The sequence below is a fragment of the Cebus imitator genome, unplaced genomic scaffold (assembly GCF_001604975.1).
Source record: "Cebus imitator isolate Cc_AM_T3 unplaced genomic scaffold, Cebus_imitator-1.0 Scaffold169, whole genome shotgun sequence".
Lineage (NCBI taxonomy): Eukaryota > Metazoa > Chordata > Mammalia > Primates > Cebidae > Cebus > Cebus imitator.
Genome location: NW_016107484.1, coordinates 2848632 through 2867664, shown reverse-complemented (window position 1 = coordinate 2867664; position 19033 = coordinate 2848632). Strand labels below are relative to the sequence as shown.

At 47.1% G+C, this 19033-nt stretch overlaps 1 protein-coding gene across 1 annotated transcript in view; it reads right to left on the bottom strand.

Moving 5' to 3' along the window:
* Window positions 1-19033, bottom strand: part of DNAH10 (dynein axonemal heavy chain 10) — a 177268-nt gene that overhangs the window by 48951 nt on the left and 109284 nt on the right. Inside the window, exons 43-51 of the mRNA XM_037744185.1 lie at window positions 18666-18785; window positions 17582-17727; window positions 15497-15649; window positions 13698-13958; window positions 11316-11488; window positions 9882-9975; window positions 9425-9592; window positions 8371-8559; window positions 2934-3105 (exon numbers count right to left, since the gene is read on the bottom strand). Coding sequence (XP_037600113.1) covers window positions 2934-3105; window positions 8371-8559; window positions 9425-9592; window positions 9882-9975; window positions 11316-11488; window positions 13698-13958; window positions 15497-15649; window positions 17582-17727; window positions 18666-18785 — 1476 coding nt within the window. The remainder of the gene's footprint in view (window positions 1-2933; window positions 3106-8370; window positions 8560-9424; window positions 9593-9881; window positions 9976-11315; window positions 11489-13697; window positions 13959-15496; window positions 15650-17581; window positions 17728-18665; window positions 18786-19033) is intronic.

Here is a 19033-nt window from a genome sequence, read left to right as displayed (position 1 = left end):
CTTATTCTATTGCCCAGGCTGGAGTGCCATGGTGCAATCTCGGCTCACTGCAACCTCTGCTGCCCAAATACAAACAATTCTCCTGCCTCAGCCTCTAGGAGCAGCTGGGACTACAGAGGCCTGCACTGTGCCTGGCTAATTTTTGTATTTTTAGTAGAGACATGGTTTCACCATCTTTGCCAGGCTGGTCTTGAACTTCTGACCTCGTGATCTACCTGCCTCAGCCTCCCAAAGTGCTGGGATTACAGGCGTAAGCCACTGTGCCTGGCCACCTCTTTTCTTTATAAATTACCCAGTCTAAGATATTTCTTTATAGCAATGCAAGAACAGCCTAATACTACACTGTGCCCACACAGACTGTGTAAGCAGGGTATTCTATGCTGACTACCTGCTCTCCCTCCAGTCATCTGGGATTTTGGCACATGCCAGGTAGAGGTGCCTACATGAGCAGCCCCAATAAAAACCCTGAGCACTGAGTCTCCGACTAGCTCTCCTGGTGGACGGTACTTCATGAGTTGCCACGACTCGGGGGATTAAGCATGTCCTGTGTGACTCCCCGGGCAGAGGACTCCGAAGCTTGAGACCGGTCTTCCCCAGGGTCCCTCATGCGCCTTTTCCCTCTGCTGACATTGCTCTGTGTCCTTTTACTGTAATGACTCATACCGGTGGCCTGAAGAAGTTGGAAGAGACAGGGAAACAGTCTACCCAGGAAGCTCTGGAAGGAACCAGCCCCAGCAACACCCTGATTTTAACCCCTTAAGACTCTTTTCTGATTTCTGACCTCTAGGCGCATAAAGGCGTAAATCTGTGCTGTTTGGGAAAATTTGTAACAGCAGCCACAGGGAGCACGATCACACACCGTCTCTCAGGTCCCAGCTGAAGAGTCTCTACAGTGAAGCATTCCCTGCCTGCCCTGAGATGGCTTCTGCCCACGCTCTCCCTTTGCACGCATGACCCTTACGACAGTCTGCAGGTGCTGTATCTCTCTGCCTATCTGTTCTTGTCCTTAACCAACCCACTCACACCCTGAAGCGCATGCTCCAAGGAGGGCAGGGGTCATGACCATCTTACCCCCTACCAAACCCAGTGTCTGGAATAAACACTGTGGAATAAATCCAGGTGGGTGACACAATCCCTCCTCTCAAAGAGCTGACAACCCACTGAAACAGACGCAACTTAAAACCCAACGATCAAAATGCAGCAAATATACACTTAAAGTGTGCATTTCCCTGTACATAAATTTTACATCAAAAGAAAACAGAAACAAAACTTGAACTCTAGAGAGTGGCATGCAGACACATTTAGCGGGGAGAGCAGTGATGTTGCAATTGACTTGAAACGCATCTAAAATGAGATGGGTTGAAGCAGGGAGGGTGGGAGGGAAAGGTGTTTACATGCGTGACAAAGCAAGTGCAGTAAGATGTGAACGGAGGGATCTAGACAGCATGCCAGCAGGTGTTCACAGAAAAGATTCTTTCAGCCTCACTGTCGTGTTAGAAATGTTTTATCGTAAATGTTAGGGGGCTGGGGCTCAATGAATAACACGGCAATACAATAATGAATATGGTCAGGTACTAAAACAAACAAGCAATCAATGAAATAGATCCCCAGGAAAAGCAAGAGGTCCCTGTAAGCCATTAGGCCAGACAAACTCGGCATGGACCTTAGCAGGGCCCCAGGGCAGACAGGATCACAACACGGTAACATGGTTGAGAGTGTGGCTAAGATGTTAGAAGTCCTGGGTTCGAGTCCTCCCTCAGTGCCTTCCCAGCAAGGTGCCCTTGGATAAGGGAGGTGGCATCTCTAGCAGTTTTCTGGGGCAACCATGACTAATTACCACAAGCGAGTGACTTAAGACAAGACATACAGACACCTAGTCTCTTGCTGCTCTGGAGGCCCTGAGATCAAGGTCTCGGGGTAACCTGCCCAAAGCTCCGGGGGGGAATCCTTCTTTGCCTCTTCTGGCTTCCAGTGGTTCCAGGAGTCCCATGGCTTGTGAGAATCTTTAGGGGACATTTTTCTCTGTGTCTCAAATCCCGCTCTGCCTTCTATTATAAGGACAGCTGTCACAGGATTTAGGAACCACCCTAAAACCAGGATGTCATTTCAATATCTTTAATTTAATTACACCTGCAAAGACTCTTTAAAAGGTCTCATTCACAAGTTCCAGGGGTTGAGGACCAGGAGGTGTCTTTTGCAGGGCCACCGCTCAGCCCCTCTACAGCAGCCCTGAGCCTCAGTTTCCTCAGCTGTGACGTGAGGTAGTTAATGATACCCTCCCTATCGGGTTTGATTTTTTGGTTTTTGTGTTTTGTTTTTTTCTTTTGGGAGACAGGGTCTCACTCTGCCAACCAGGCTGAAGTGCAATAGCATGGTCATGGCTCACTGCAGCCTCAACCTCCCAGGCTCAAGCAATCCTCCTGCCTCAGCCTCCTAAGTAGTTGGGACTACAGGCTCAGGCCATCATCCCTGGCTAACTTATAAAAAATATTTTTGTAAAGATGGGGTCTCGCTATGTTGCCCAGGCAGGTCTCAAACTCCTGGGCTCATGCCATCCTCCTTCCTTGGCCTCTCAGAGTGCGGGGATCACAAGTGGGAGCCACCACGCCCAGCCTCTCATCAGGTTTGTGTGGAATGCATGATGCACACTAGCATGCCCTGGGGCACAGGCAGATGCTCAGATACCACCTGCTCTTACCGCAGGGGCACTGCCATCATCGCTGACAGAGAGAATGGGGCACATTTGGAAGACTCCCAGGATGGGAGGAGCCAAGGGAGATAATGAGACCTATCTCAGGAGCCTCAGCGAGGGAGGGACAGGGACACCGGCACAGGGCCACCCACAGTGTCTGGAGGTGGTAACTGCTAAAGAAAGCCACCTCCCTTCAGATGACCGGGATGCTGGCCACAGCAGGCGCTGGCCTTGGCTGTACCTGAGGTCAGCATGTTGTTGATGAGCTCCAAGAAGCCCTCCTCAGCCACGTGGGCATCCGTGAACAGAAAGATCATCGCTTTGTTCTCGATCCCGAGTTTCAGATACAGGCTCTTCAGGTCTTCCCGGAAATTGTTCTCCGAGTAGCCTCGGCTCAGCAGGATCTCAAACACCTGCAGCATAGACACAGCCCACGAGTCACCCCCATTAGCCTCCCTTCCCTGCAGGCTCCGGGGCGGGACACTGGGGGAAGAGTACAGAGGGCACATGTCTGGAAGGGACTCCCTGTTGTGAAACAGAGGAGGGGGAAGCCCCATGAGACCAGCAACAGAGGAAAGTGGGGAAGAACGCACCCCAAGGTGAGCGCCAGCAACATACTGCAGTTTACAGAACATTAGACGCTGTAAGAAAATAGGTCCAGAAGTGAAATCAGCAGGCACTTTAACTTCTAGACAGGAAATCCAATGTACACACAAAATCCAACGTACACACAAAATCGGTATAAATGTGAAGGACACAAGTTTAAAGCACACTTTTTCTGCTCGAGTGTCTCTTTTAGCTCAGAAGTAGAAATTAAAACTTTCCTTGCAACCAGCGAACGTCAGAAACATATCAGATTTCCAGGAACCGAGAGCTCTCTTCCCGTTCCCTACCTCCCTCAACCCTATGCATTCACACACATGCTTCACTCACACTGTCACACACAGTCACACACACACGGTCATTCCCACATTTTCACACTCAGCCACACGCCAACTTGCACCCTGGCATGACCTAGCACACACACTCACACACATGTGCACGCATGCACATGCACACACGCAAGGCAACCAGGATGCCTTCAGGCCAGTAGACTCTGGTCTCCAGCTCTGCCTGTCACCTGCAAACCTTCCTCACCCCTCCCAAGTGCAGCCGCCTCCCCTCCCCAGCAGCTTCTGCCATACTCTCTGAACACCTGTTCTGACCCCACTACCTAACCCTCTCTGCTTCCTAGGGCCCAGACACAGCCCTGTGTGTTCTCACCCTCCTCCAGATCTCTGCCCTCAACGTCCTCTCTGCCATTCCTCAAGCCACTACTTCAGGGAAAAATGCCTCCGGTTTACCAGGACAAATCAACGGAAAAAACAAAAAACAAACTTTCCGGCAGGGAATGTCTTATCCTACAGAAAAATGTGGAAAACAATTGCAAAAGTTACATTTTAATAATGAATGATTTCAATTATGTATTTCATCAGATTTAAAGGTAGATCATGCATATTCGTTTTTCCCTTTTTACAAATACCTTAAATAAAAGGCCAATATTTGTGAAATATTGGAAGCTGGATTCATTGAATGAACTGTGATTCTTTTCTATACAGAGTTCTCACAAATCAATAAGTATACAAAGAGGCAACTCACAAAAAAGGTAAATGTCCAATGAATGTATAAAAGGCTACTCACTATTAATTGGAGGAAGGCTCATTTAAAATGGAATATTTTCCACCTATAATCTTGGCAAATATCAGAATGACACTATCCAGTACTGGCAAGGGTATGTGAAAACGGACATTGCCAGCTGCATAAATTAGCGTGATCCTTTGTGGTGGGGTGCTTGGTTGTTAATAAGGACACTTTTACCTCTCCTATGTCCTGCATCCTGGGGTTCTTTTCACTCCATGAAGCCAAACTCCACATGGGCTTAGGTCCAACCTTTCCAATACAAAATCTGGCGCCATACAACAGAAGCCTTGAAAAAGCATATACCCTTTAACCCGCCAATTTACCAATTTCTAAAGAAAGTGATCCTATGGGAAAAAAGCTGAATAATACTCAAAGATATATAAGCAAAGGTGTTCATCACTACACTGTAATTTAAAAACAAGGAAAAAGCTAACTGCTCGCCAGCAGAGATGGGTTACGTGTGGCATATCCAGACACTGGGACACTGTCCAATCTTTCCAAAGACAATGTAAACACATATTTATTGACATGAAAAGATGCAGTGATACAGTAGGGAAAAGTTACATAACTTATATTCCATTACCTCACATTAACCCACTGCTGGCACGAAGAAGATATGTTTGTGTATGAATGCACATATGGTCCCTGATTTCCTATGGTTCAACTTAGAATTTTTTGACTTTGCCGTGATGTGAAAGTGCCATGCTTTCAGCACAATCCTCAACTTACGGTGGGGTCAGATCCAGATAAACCCACTGTAAGTTGAATATATAAATCAAAAGTGTATTTTTAACTAATAATATTTTCAGCTTGTGACGGGTTTACTGGGACATAGCCCCACTGTAAGTTGAAAAGGGCACATTACCCCTTTGGTCCCCAGACCAAAAATTAAAATAACAGAAAAAGAATTTTTTTTTTTTTTTTTGAGACGAAGTTTCGCTCTTGTTACCCAGGCTGGAGAGCAATGGCGCGATCTCGGCTCACCGCAACCTCCGCCTCCTGGGTTCAAGCAATTCTCCTGCCTCAGCCTCCCGAGTAGCTGGGACTACAGGCGTGCGCCACCATGCCCAGCTAATTTTTGTATTTTTAGTAGAGGTGGGGTTTCACCATGTTGACCAGGATGGCCTCGATCTCTTGACCTCGTGATCCACCCACCTCGGCCTCCAAAAGAGCTGGGATTACAAGCGTGAGCCACAAAGAATTTTATAAAAGAAGAAGTATGCACTAAAATGCTGCTGGTGCCTAACAATGGCAATCTTTAGGTGATGAAATTACGAATGGTCCTTATTTTCTTTAGACGTTTCTGCATTGTTTGAATTGTTGCAGTGATAATTATTCCATTTAGAGACAGAAATGAGTGAGCCCACATCAATAGCAATTCTTACTCCATGCAATGGACTGAACGTTTGTTCCACCTACCAAAAAAAAAAAATTTCCCGTGTTGAAATCATAAGCCCCAGTGTGATGGTATTTGGAGGCTGGGCTTTTAGAAGGCAATTAGGTGATGAGGGTGGAGCCCTCATGAATGGGATTAGTGCCCTTATAAAAGGGACCCCCAAGACTTTTCTTGCTCTTATCCATCTGTGTGACGATACCATGAGAAGCCAGCCATTTGCAACGCAGGACAGGGCCCTCCCTGGAGCCCGACCATGTGGCACCCTGATCTTGGAATTGCCAGCCTCCAGAACGGTAAGAAACAAGCATCCGCTGTCCACATGCCAGCCCATCTATCACGCTTTGTTATGACAGCCTGAACTGCCTAAGACTCTCTGTGGTAATAGCGATGATGCTGAGTTCGATCTGATTCCAGAAAACACGCTGAAGACAAACAAGAAAGTCTATGCAAAAGAACACCTCTTACTTGCTAGAAGAAGGGTCATGAAATGACCTTTCAGCAAGAAGTATCTTCTCGAAAGGTGGCTTGTCAAAGGGGTCTGAGCTAGACATGAGGGGTGGCTGAGTGTCTGAGTGTCTGAGAAGAACGGAGGCTGAACACGGACCCTGTCCTGCAGCACACACGCAGAGCAGGTGCAGGCAAACCTTCAGGCCACTGTACAGAGTAATCATCACGATGGTTATAGACTCACTCATCTCTCTCTCTTTAAATATAATAATTCTCTTTGCAACAATTCAAGCAATGCAGAAACATCTAAAGAAAATAAAGATCATTTGTAATGTTGTCACCTAAAGGTAGCTGCTATTAGGTACTGGTTGCATTTTAGTGTACATTTTCAGCGTATGATGGGGCTATGTCTCTATAAACCCGCTGTAAGTTAAAAATATTATAAGCATGCATGTGTATCGTAAAACTGGAGGTGAAAACAGAGGCATCTGGACAATGGAAGACCTGAACAGTGGATGAAGTCAGATACCAGAGAACTAATGAAGGGTCTGGGGAGAAAAGGGTGGATTAGGGAGATGATTCTTCTTCACACGACGTCTCAGTGCACAGCGCCTGCCTCCACTTCAGAGGCCTCTGCAGGTGAGTTACCTGTGGAAGCTGCAGCGGTACCTGTATAATTCTAAGAATGGTGTGGAGAAATAGGAACCCTCAGATGCTGCTGGGAGGAACAGAAACAGTGCAGCCACACCCTGGAGCTTTCTTAGATGATTAAACATAAGATTTATCATGGGGCCCCTCAATTCCACTCCCAGGAGCATCCCCAAGAGCAATGCAAACACACATCCACACAGCAAGTGGCATGAAAGTTCACAGCAGCACTGTTCACAAAAGCCAACAGGTGCAAACAATAAAGTGTCCAGCGATGGATAAAGGAAACAGGCACAGTCATACAAGGGAAGCTTATTGGTCAAAAAAAAAAAAAATGAAGTACTGATATACGCTGCAACATGAACTAAAAAAGATGCCAGACACAAAATAGACACACACACTGTTCATATGAAAGTCTAGAACAGGGAGACGATACCACAGAAAGCAGATTAGTAGCTAGTTGCTCAGTGCTCAGCGAGCAGAGGGTGCAGAGATCAGGGTGGTAATCACTAAAGGGCATGGGATTTCTTCTTGAGGCCACAAAAACGTTTTCGTTTTTTGTTGTTTTTTTTGACAGAATCTTGCTCCGTCGCCCAGGATGGAGTGCTTTGGCATGATCTCAGCTCACTGCAACCTCCGCCTCACAGGTTCAAGCAATTCCCTTGCCTCAGCCTCCGAGGAGCTGGGATTACAGGTGCTTGTCACCACGCCTGGCTAATTTTTATATTTTTAGCAGAGACGGGGTTTCACGATGTTGGCAAGGCTGGTCTCGAACTCTTGACCTCAAGTGATTCCCCTGCCTCGGCCTCCCAAAGTGCTGGGATTACAGGCATGAACCACCACATTTTGTGGCCGATGCCACAAAAATGCTCTAAAGTATTCTGTGGTGATGGTTGCACAGTTCTGTGAACACACCGGAAAGCACTGGTTTGTGTGCTTTGAATGTGCAGATTGCCTGTTCTTGAATTCAATCTCAGTAAAACTGTTTAAAAATAAAAGATTCTAAGATTAACCCAGAGCGGTGAGTGCAGGCTGTGCAGATATGGCAGCCAGCAAATTGCCAACCCCATAGGAGGGGTCCACTGAGGTTTGGGCCAAGCCCTCCTCATAGGAACACACATCCCCTTCCAAGGGATTTGCTTGTGTTTGACTTTCCAACTTGATCTGACATTCTCCAGCCTAAAAACAAGGCAATACAGATGGTCCCCAGCTTCAATGGTTCCACTTAGGTTGTTTCAACTTTACAATGGGTTTATCGGGATATTAAATGCATTTTCAAGTCACGATATTTCTGACTTATGATGAGTTTATCGGGATGTAACCCCATCCTAAGTCAAAGCTTTGACTGTTCAGTTAAAATATAATATCAAGCCTAAAACAAGGCAAAAACGCACTCTATGAAAACATCCTGTTAGGATCTGCTGTGGATTGCTCCAGTATGTACATGAACTACTAACTGCAGAGACTGGCATCATCAACCGATTTCTGGGAGGGGACATGGACTGACCTCGCAGCCAGCTGTGAAGGCAGCCAGCCTCGAAAGAGACTGCTTCCCCGAGCCCCCTACCCCGACCAGCAGGGCGTGGCCACGGTCCATGCGGATGACACGGTGCACCCGGGTTAAATGCTCCAGGGCGTCATCAAAGAGAACCAACTTCATTTTGGTGTTGCTTTCATTATACTCTTCAAGAATTTCCTGCATTAAAAAAAAAAAAGTTTTAAACCCAGCGTGGTGGCTCATGCCTATAATCCTAGCACTTTGGGAGGCTGAGGCAGGAGGATCACTTGAGCCCAGGAGTTTGAGACCAATCTGGGCCACAAAGCAAGATTCTGTCTCTACAAAAATAAAAATAAAAAAATTAGCTGGGCCCGGTGATGTGTGCCCCTAGTCCCAGCCACTCGGGAGGCTGAAGCAGGAGGATCACTTGAACCCAGGAGGTTGAGGCTGCAGTGAGCCAAGACTGCACCACTACACTGCGGCCTGGGTGACAGACAGGGACCCTGTCTCAAAATGAATAAATAAAACAAATTAAAAATGTCTTAAAGGATCACTGGATTTTAAGAGATGGGCGTCCTCCTTTTGTCCAGAGGAGATTAACAATGGAAGAGAGGTTTTTCTGAACATCTATAGTAGTTAAAATAATTAAACTCTTTGTGTCTCTGGGACTAATCTAGCTTTCACAATCGAGATTTCCATCTGCTGGGCTTTGATTGGCCAGCAGCGACCCAAAGCAGGTAACAAGGCTCATCTCGTGAATTTGAATGAAAATGAATATTAGGGAGTCAAACAAGCGGTTTCCAAACCTGGCTGTGCACAAGAATCCGGGGACCCTCCGTGGGCCCGAGCAAGTCTCCCGGGGTGGCCCAGGAGTCCATTTAAGTTTCCTAACGTCACTCCCGAGCATGCTGGATGTGGGGGTTCATTGGACAAGACATAAGCCTGTATTTCAAGCCCTCAGACAGGAGCCATGCATGTTAGGCTCCTGGGCACCCATGCAATGCTCAGCTCCCCGCCTGGCCCACGCAAGCGAGCCCGCGGACAGGGTGGAGCTCGTCCCCACCTGGAACAGAGCCTTGGCTGCCTCGTAGTCCTGGATGTCTTCATAAATGCGCGGTTCTCCTTCGTGCAGGGCCATTCGGAAGTCTCCAAACAATATGGGATTCCTCATCACCACCTCCACGTCATCGTTAAAATGTTCCGTAACCAAGCCGCCTATGTGCTCTTGTACCTTGAAACAGAAGCCCACTTAAGACCGCAAACTCAATAACAGTTCACAAGCTAAAACTCGTTAGGAAAAGAGGATACACTATTATTATCTAAAACAATTTGCATTCTATTTTTTCAGTTGCTGCAAGGCTTAATAACCGACCCACACTCCTTGGCCTGTTGACTTCTCATGTTAGTGTCTATTTTCCTGCAATTAGCGTCCTGTATAAAAAGCCCTTTTGGCGCTTGTTTATTTTCCTGAGAATTTGGTCGCTGAGTTTTGCTCTTGCTGATGCATTGGACGTACTGACCAGACACTTGTCTGTTTCACTGATCAGCCGGTCGTGGAAGACCCTCAGACACTCATTCCTCCAGACTCTCACCACCTGGGCCACTGTCTGGAATCTGCAGAATGGAAGAGACAAAAATCAGCCAGGAAGCCACCTGCAGGATACCAGGACCGACGGCTGTGACAGTCATACAGACACACAGGGCCCAGTAAAGGCCCAGCGTCTCTCTAGTCTTGCCCTTGCTAGTCTCACATAAATGAAATCTAACCACAGGACCCAACAGAAGCTAATAAATTAATGTAAAGACCCTAAAGTCATCATCTGTAGCTAATCTTACTGTAGGAAAGAAGAAAAGAGCGTTGTCTATAAATGACATAAAATAAGTACCTGACATCTCCCTACTTGCTGGAATACACAGATTTAAAACCAGCATCAGGGTCACTGGCAGCTCCTTTTTTTTTCTTTCTTCTTATTTTAAGAAACGGGGCCTTGCTTTGTTACCCAGGCTGGTGCACTGGCGCAACCATGGCTCACCGCCGTCTCAAATTCCTGGGCTTAAGCGATCAGCCTCCCAAGTGGCTGGGACTACAGGTATGCACCACCACATTCAGCTATTTTTTAATTTTTTTATAGAGATGGAGTCTCACTATGCTGCCCAGGCTGGTCTAAAACTCCCAGGCTCAAGTAATCCTCCTTTGGCCTCCCAAAATGCTGAGACCATAGCCATGAGCCACTGCACCTGGCCAATAGCTCCTTTTTCTAAGAGCCAACTCCTTCCGGCCCCAGTTCCAGAACTTCTCCTGCTTTCTAGCAAAGAACCATCACTCCACCCAAAACACCTGGAGCTGCCCTCTGCTGACCACCCCTGACACTCTACACGTTTCAAGGCACCTAAGAGCAGGATACATGGAAAGTTCTCAATTCATTTTTCAGTATCTTCCAGGTTCATAATATAAATCCACATAACTGGACTATGCTTGCAAATCCGCATAGAATGAAGTAGACATTTATGTGAAGGTATAAGTCTAGTTTTAATGGGGAATTTGCCTATACCCAGACTCAAATCCTTTCTGTCCTCCACTTACTTCTCCTGAAGACATACATTCTATAATGAACCGGCAACGATTTGAGTTATGTGAGCAAAAGGCTCCATGCAGGCAAATTCCAACTTCAGAACTGCAAACGGGAAGTCAACAACACAGTTCTGCCCGAGGGGTGTGACGCGTCTGCCCACAATTCTGCTTCTCCCGTCCAGGTGTTTCAACTGAGTGGCTTACAAAGCATCAAGCCTTAAGCCAAGCATTGGTCTCGCCTCTTCGTTTAACATAAGCAAAGACATTGGGTCCTTAATTCATACAGTGATTCATCCAATCCATTGATAAGCCCTCTGTCTTAAAAGAATAAGAAAAGCCATCATACCTGTGGGGCATGTTTTAGTAAGACAAACCAACTCACCGATCAGGGTTAGTGAGGACAAGACCATTAAAAACCCGTGAGAGATCTCGAAGGTTGAAGATGTAATGGAACTTTGACGGAGTGGGAGGTAGGTCTTGCACAATATTTTTGTAAAGTGCTAGCGTGCAGGATGTCAGCTTGTCACTCACAGCCACAATGCTCTCATGAAACGTCTGAAAAATGCAAAGAGACCACCCCCACAAATGTCCTTCAGTAGATGGATGAATAAACAAAATGTGGCAGAGCTGTACGATGGAATATTACTGAGCCATGAAAAGGAATAAAGTTGGCTGGATGTGGTGGCTCACATCTGTAATCCCAGCACTTTGGGAGGCCAAGATGGGTGGATCCTGTGAGGTCAGGAGTTCAAGACCAGCCTGACCAACATGGTAAAACCCCATCTCTACTAAAATAAAATACAAAAATTAGCTGGGCGTGGTGGTGCGCACCTGTAATCCTAGCGACTCAGGAGGCTGAAGCAGCAGAATCGCTTGAATTCGGGAGGCGGAAAAAAAAACCCAGGCATGAAGTACTGCCACACGCTCCAGCACGGATGACCCTCGAGAAGATGACGCAGAGTGAAGGAAGCCCAGCACAAAAAGCCACGCACTTTATGACTCTATATGAAATGCCCGAAAGAGAAAGCTCCATAGAGACAAAAGGTAGGCTCCAGGTTCCTGGGAAAGAGAGGTGGGATGGGAGTAAGTGCTAAGGAGCACGGATTTCCTGCTGGGGTAAGGAGAATTCTGAAGTTAGACAGGGCTGATGGCTGCACAACACTGTGAATGCAGTAAATGCCACCGAAGTGTATACTTTAAAATGGCTAAAATAACTAATTTTGTGGGGTTTTTTGTTTTGTTTTGTTTTTGAGATAGGGTCTTGCTCTGCTTCCCAGGCTGGAGTGTAGTGGCATGATCACAGCTTACTGCAGCCTTGACCTCCTGGGCTCAAGAGATCCTCCCACCTCAGCCTCCGTTGTAGCTGGGACCAGAGGACACCACCACGCCTGGCTAATTGTTTTGCATTTTTTGTAGAGACAGGGTTTCACCACATTGCCCAGGCTGGTCTCGAACTCCTGGGCTCAAGCAATCCATTCTCCTCAGTCTCCCAAAGTGCGGCGATACAGGTATGAGCCACCATGCCCAGCCATTATGTGAATTTTACTATATTTTTTTAAAACAGGAGATTAAAAAATTGAAAGACAGAGAAGCTCATCAGCTCATTTTTTTGTTTGTTTGTTTGTTTGTTTGTTTGAGATTGTAACTCTGTTTCCCAGACTGGAGTACAGTGGCGCAATCTCAGCTCACTGAAGATTTCACCTCCCAGGTTCAAGCAATTCTCCTGCTTCATCCTCCCAAGTAGCTGGGACTACAGGTGCCCACCACCATGCCCAGCTAATTTTTTTGTATTTTTAGTAGAGACAGGGTTTTGACATGTTGACCAGGCTGGTCTTGAACTTCTGACTTCAAGTGATCCATGCGCCTCGGCCTCCCAAAGTGCTAGGATTACAGATGTGAGCCACCACGCCTGGCCTGACTTATTTCTATTGCTCTAGATTTTCACATTAACTGACAAGTCAACATGATGTGAAACCAAAGACCCTACACAGCCCTCGGTGGGAGCTTTATTTGACCAGCACAGACCTCAGAGTTTTGAAAGTAAATGCCTTCAAGTAGGGCATGAACAGGCCAGGTGCTCACAGTTCCTACTGATCATGCCTGGCCCCGCCACACCTTTATCTTACCCACCTGGCCTCTGGAGCCTCTGAGTATGCAGACCCCGCTTTAGTAGGAAAATGCCAGGATCAGAAGATGGTTATTTAAATGAATGGGTTCCACTTGGAGAAGCCAAGTAAACCATAATAATAATAGCAATAACTAGCAACATAGTATCTGCTATGCGCTAGGCAGCGTGTCACACCCTTTACATGCATTTCCTCCCAAAACCCAGTGAGGTGGGGACCATCAGGATCTCCCCCCTCCAAACGACAATGAGGTTAGGACAGTTCAAGGAACCTGCTCACAGAGCAGAATGGGGACTGACTCCAGGACCCCAGCCTGCTAGTGGATTCTTTGCAGTCACTCAGTGTGGCATGAGCATCTCAGGTCCATGCCACGACTCCCACAGGCCCAAGGCACTTTTGCCTCCATGGACTCCTTCCTCCATAAAAACATGTTACAATCACATTTTATATTGGCATTTGTATAAAGATGATTTTTTTCTTCTGATTTTGAAAGAAAATAAAACATTTTCATAGGCCCTTAAAAGTATCGAGGGCCCTAGGCTTTGACCCTGCCGTACCTAATGGATACATCAGCCCTGCGCATGTTCCCTCCCAATACAAGCTCTTCCGGTTTAGACTTCTAATTAAAATCAAGTTACCGAGGTATGGCCTTTCAGAATGGAGGAATAAATTAAATGCAGAGACTCCTCTGAAGGAAATGGCACGTTGAAGACACTGAATAGTGAAATAAATCTCGGGTCAACTTCATTGCGGCCCCCTCCGGCTTTTCCCATCGCAGCGATAAAGCCAAGGTCTCGAATGCTCTTGCAGTTCAGCTCCTTGCCACGGTCATATAAGTAGCCTTTTTCCAACAGCAGCTTCAGCAAGGCAATTGGCTGCTGTGTGCCATATTCATCCACCTTGATTTTTATAAAAAAAGAAAAGAGAACAGTATTATCACAAAGCCGGAGTCAGAGAGGCCTTGGCTGACCATCCCACCACAAGCTCACTTCTCCTGTGACTCTCCAGGGCACCCTGGCTGCAGTTTCATGGGGCGTCTCAAAGGCTGCAACTGTATATACGCATTTGTGATTGTGTTTTTTGAAGTCTGTCTCCCTTACGCGACTATGGCTTCATGAGGGCAGGAACTACATAGGTGTTGACTACACAGCACCAGTCCCATAGGAAGTGCTGAATAAATATATGTTAATTCAGTTAATGAATGGATGGTTGGATGGACAGATGGATGGATGGACAAATGGATAGATGGACAGACAAGAAGTCAATAATGCAGTCCCACCCAGGGGGTGTGATGTGCCTGTCCACATACTGACACTTCTGCTTCTCTTGCTTTCACCTGTTTCAACTCAGGGGCTTACAAAGCATCAAGCCTTAAGCCAAGCATTTGTCCCTTACTTCCTTTAACATAAGCAAAGACATTGGGTAATTCATACATTGATAATGACAGACTGATTGGACCATCTATTTAATGGGCAGACGGACAGACAGACAGATGGACGGACAGATGGAGAAACAGATGGATGGATGGACGGACAGATGGAGAGACAAACGGACGGATGGATGGATGGATGGACAGATGGAGAGACGGACAGACAGATGGATGGATGGAAGGAAGGATGGATGGATGGATGGATGGATGGATGAACAGGTGAATGAACAGACGGCTAGATGGATAAATACAAAGGCAGATGGAAAAACAGACAGATTGGGTAAACAGAATAGATGGGTAGATGAATAAATATATGAATGAACAGAGAGATATATGGTTTGATGGATGAACAGATGGGTAAATAACAGATGGGTGGATAAAAAAACAGACACATGGATGGATAAGTAGAAAAATAGACTGACAGATGAATGAACATATGGATGGATGGATGGATGGATGGATGGGTGGATCCTGGCTTTGCATACAGTCCTTCTGGAAATAGACTTTAAGGAAAAAAATGGTTCTGTGAAATAATATAAATTCCAATTCCAATATGCTAAAAAAACTTTGTACTTCTCAGGCTCTGACCCCAGAAACACACTCATCACACAGCTCAAGTTTCTCTTCCTTGAAAACGCCAGAGGAATTCTTGGGAAGGTCTGCCCGGATGCCTCCCATGTACATGGGGTCAACAACAGTATTATTATCTAAAGAAGAGCTCCTTTGGAAACAGCTTCCTCAAACACATGCTGAATTAAGTCCAAAGCCTGCCTGCTGCCTGCATTCCTCCTCTAAGAAACTAAGGAACAAGATCCGTCAGGGAAGGTCCCTCTGTGTAAGAAGAGCATCCCAGGCACATCCTGCCCTAGGCTGGCTCCCCCAGCCTGCACCCTGCAGACGTTGTGCAGGGATAAAGATCAATGTCCTCATACTCACTTCTAACACCTCCCCATACAAACACAGGCACCATCTCGGCCCCTCCCTCCACCTGCCGAAGCGTCTGACTACCCTCGGCATATTCATGTCATCCATGAACACCAGCAGGCGTTTTCCCATGGGCGGGCCATAAGTGTCTTTAGTTCGCTTTTCCACATTTGCTTCTAAGTTTCTTTGGATATCCATGGACGTGGTGCGGGAGGAGAAGTTGACCATTAACACGATCTGAAGCAGAAAGAGATGACGTGAAAAGTTGGCCTTTTCTTCAGGGTAGCAGCAATAAACATTTGCACATAAGCTAACATCTATTTTGCAAATCTACTGGCCTCTGGACTAACTTTTTAATAATCCAGTGTGAGTCAGCGCTTCATTATTTTGCAAGTGATAAAGCAAGAATTCCTCTTTCCTTTCAGCAGATTGTATGAGTCAACAGCCAATTGTCGCACATGAGCCTTAGGGACAATGTGGCATAGAAGAAAGTGGACTGAGGGTCTTGTTTCTGCACAGTTCTAGCAAGGCGACTTCCAAAAGTCGTTCAACCTTTCGGAGCCTCGTTTTTCTCTCTTGTAAGATGATTGTAATGCCATCTCTTTGGACAACTTCACAGAGTGATTGCATTGTATGAGATGCAATACCTAACAGCATTTTCAATATGACAATATTCAAACATAAATCACTATCGCGCTGGCTGTATCTAAAGAGGTCAAAGAGAGCATGGACTACAAGTGGTTCACGCTTTGGGACTAAGTGCTGGAGGGAAAGGTGAGGGATGCCCCCTGGATGCTCACGCGTGTGTCCTCAGGTCCTCCTGCCACACGCTGAGGCTGGTGAGAGCTCCTTCATTAGTGGTTCTCACACTTAACTAATTATGCATCAGCTCCACCTGCAGGGCTGTGCCACACACCTTGCGGGGCTCCATTCCCCAGAGTTTCCAATTAGGTAGATCAGGGTGCTTTTTGTTTTCTTATTTTTAAGAGGTAGGGACGTGCTCTGTTGCCCAGGCTGGAGTGCAGTGGTACACGGTCATGGCTCACTGCAGCCTTGAATTCCCAGCCTCAAGTGGTCCTCCTGCCTCAGCCTCTTGAATAACTGGGACTACCAGGCACAAGTCACCACACCTGGTGGTCTGGGTATTTTAAACAAGTTTCCAGTGATGCCAAGGCTATGAGTCTGGGGACCACACTTTGAAAACGAACTGCTGCCTTCCATGACTCTCTCCAAGTAGGGCATCCAAAGTGCAGGTGCACACGAGCTGAATGTGCTGAAGCTGAATGTGTGCCTTGCTAAGCAACTGTGTTGAGGCGCATCTGGCTGGGCTGAGCACCAGGGGAGGGGTGTTGCAAAGGAGGCTCTCCGATGAGGCTTCCTAGTGCCTGACTCCACAAACCTGTAGGTCCCTTTGGCTGCAAACACTGCCATGCTCCCTGTGCTCATCTCCATGTTTATCCCCCAACTGCCTGAGGACCCCTCCAGAGCAGACCTTGACAGCCTGCTCACTGTCACTTGTCCTGTGCACCCCACGAGCTCCGTGCCTGGTACATATCCAACCCCCACACATTGGACATGTAGCTGGCTGGAGGAAGGAAAGGAAACACTTAAAAAGTTTTAGAAACCCAAAAATCATGGTGAATAATGTGACAGCCAGCCTCCAAGAGGGCCCAGATCAGCCTCGCCTCCAGGTGCCCACACCCTGGTGCAGGCCCCTTCCATACTGTATCAGGGAATTCGGTGGCTTCTGTCTCACCCATAGATTATGGCAGAAGGGACGGTATGTGACTTCCAAGGCCAGGTCATAAAAGACATCAAACCATCTGCTTTGCTGTCTATCTTAAGCACACGCTACCATGTGGAGCACACCCAAGCCATCCGTGGAGAGGGCCACACGGTGAGGAACTGAGGCCTCCAGCCTCCAGCCATGTGAAACATCATCTCAGATGAGGATTCTCCAGCTCTGGCCAGGCCTCCAGATATCTACAGCCCTGGCCAGCAGCTTGACCGCAATCCCACGAGAGCCTGAGCTGGAAGTCCTCAGGTAAGTGACTCCCACATTCCTGACCCACAGAAACTATGAGATCACAGTGCTCGTTGTATGAAGCTGTTATGCGCTGGAATAATCTGCTACACAGCAATAGATAACTCATACGAATAATGACTTACATTGGTTTCCTCACTCAGATTTTTGAGGAAATTCTGGGTAGTGGCTGTCTTAGAAGTGCCAGATTCACCAACAGAAATAACAGGTTGCTTAATTTTGACCATTTGTTCCAATATCCAGGTAGTCCGAGTGGTGTCCACTGTGTGAACTAAAATAGATATTAAGAATAAGGCATCACAGCAGCTCCGATCGGGTAAGCACTCGGCAATTTGGGGTTGTCCTAGAATCCCACAAATCCCATAAAAAACAGCAGCGAAGCCAAGGCATGCCCTTGGAAACGTTCGTCCATTTAAGTGTATAATGCCATGACTGGCACTTCTACAGCAGTGCCAGCATCACGCGGCCCAGGGTTAGAACGCCCAAGCTGTTTTGAAGGTGCAGTTCTGACTTATACTCAGGATATTCAAAACTCAGCTTCTCCGTGGCTGACATCACTCAGACCCCTGCGGGATTTAACTTCCTGACCAACACCTTCCTCTGAAGAGACAGTGAAACCACAGCATCGGGTCTGGTTCCCTCCTGCACTGTCAGGTTTTAATCCTGATGGGCTCCTGAGGAAACAGGGACGTCTCACTCTATAAGCTCAATGGACCAAAGTCAGGCACAAGCTTTGTGAAATTATTCAACTCATATTTTATCTAAATAGCCAGAGGGGCGCATTATAAATGTGACTCAGTCTATAAACGCCCATGGTACACAGCTTCCAAGCCAACGCCCTTTATAAAATTCTGCCTCAATTGTTGTCACTTGGTCTCCACCCAGCCAGCTCTGTGGACTGAACAGAGCCCAGGGAAAGGCGAGGGGAGGCGAGACAGCATCTCATCTGCCCGTGGGGCTCAGCCTGCTGGGGAAAGAGCTGGGAGGCACAGCCACAGAAGATGCTCAGAGCCAGCAGCTGACAAAAATACCAAGGGGGCCACCCTCTGTGCCCAGGAGGGCCCACAATTCAGCCTCTTCAGTTCTTCTCTCCCAGCTCTCTGTGTGGGACTTAGAGTACCAGAGAAGCCATGGGATCTTCCTCGCCTCCTCCCGGAGCGAGGATCACACACTCCTAAACCCAGGAACCAGGGTTTGACTCTGACTTACCCAGGATATCGACAAATTTCCTCTCGGGGACATGAATATACTCTGGAACTAATTTGCTCCATGGCACCCATTGATTCCGTTTGTTATCAAAATGAAAGTCATACAAAGTTGGAAGTTGACCTGCAGGAGATAATGGTTGATTTCACTTGGATCATAGACATGGAAATACAAAACCAGTTCTGGCACATGCTTGAAATGAACTAATGTTGCTTGCTTACTGCACGGAAGCCATAGTGAGTACTTTAATGCTGCTCCTTCACTGGACAGACACCAAATGCCTTGAACTAACGCTACTCATCACTGGACAGACACCGAATGCCTTGAACTAACGCTACTCATCACTGGACAGACACCGAATGCCTTGAACT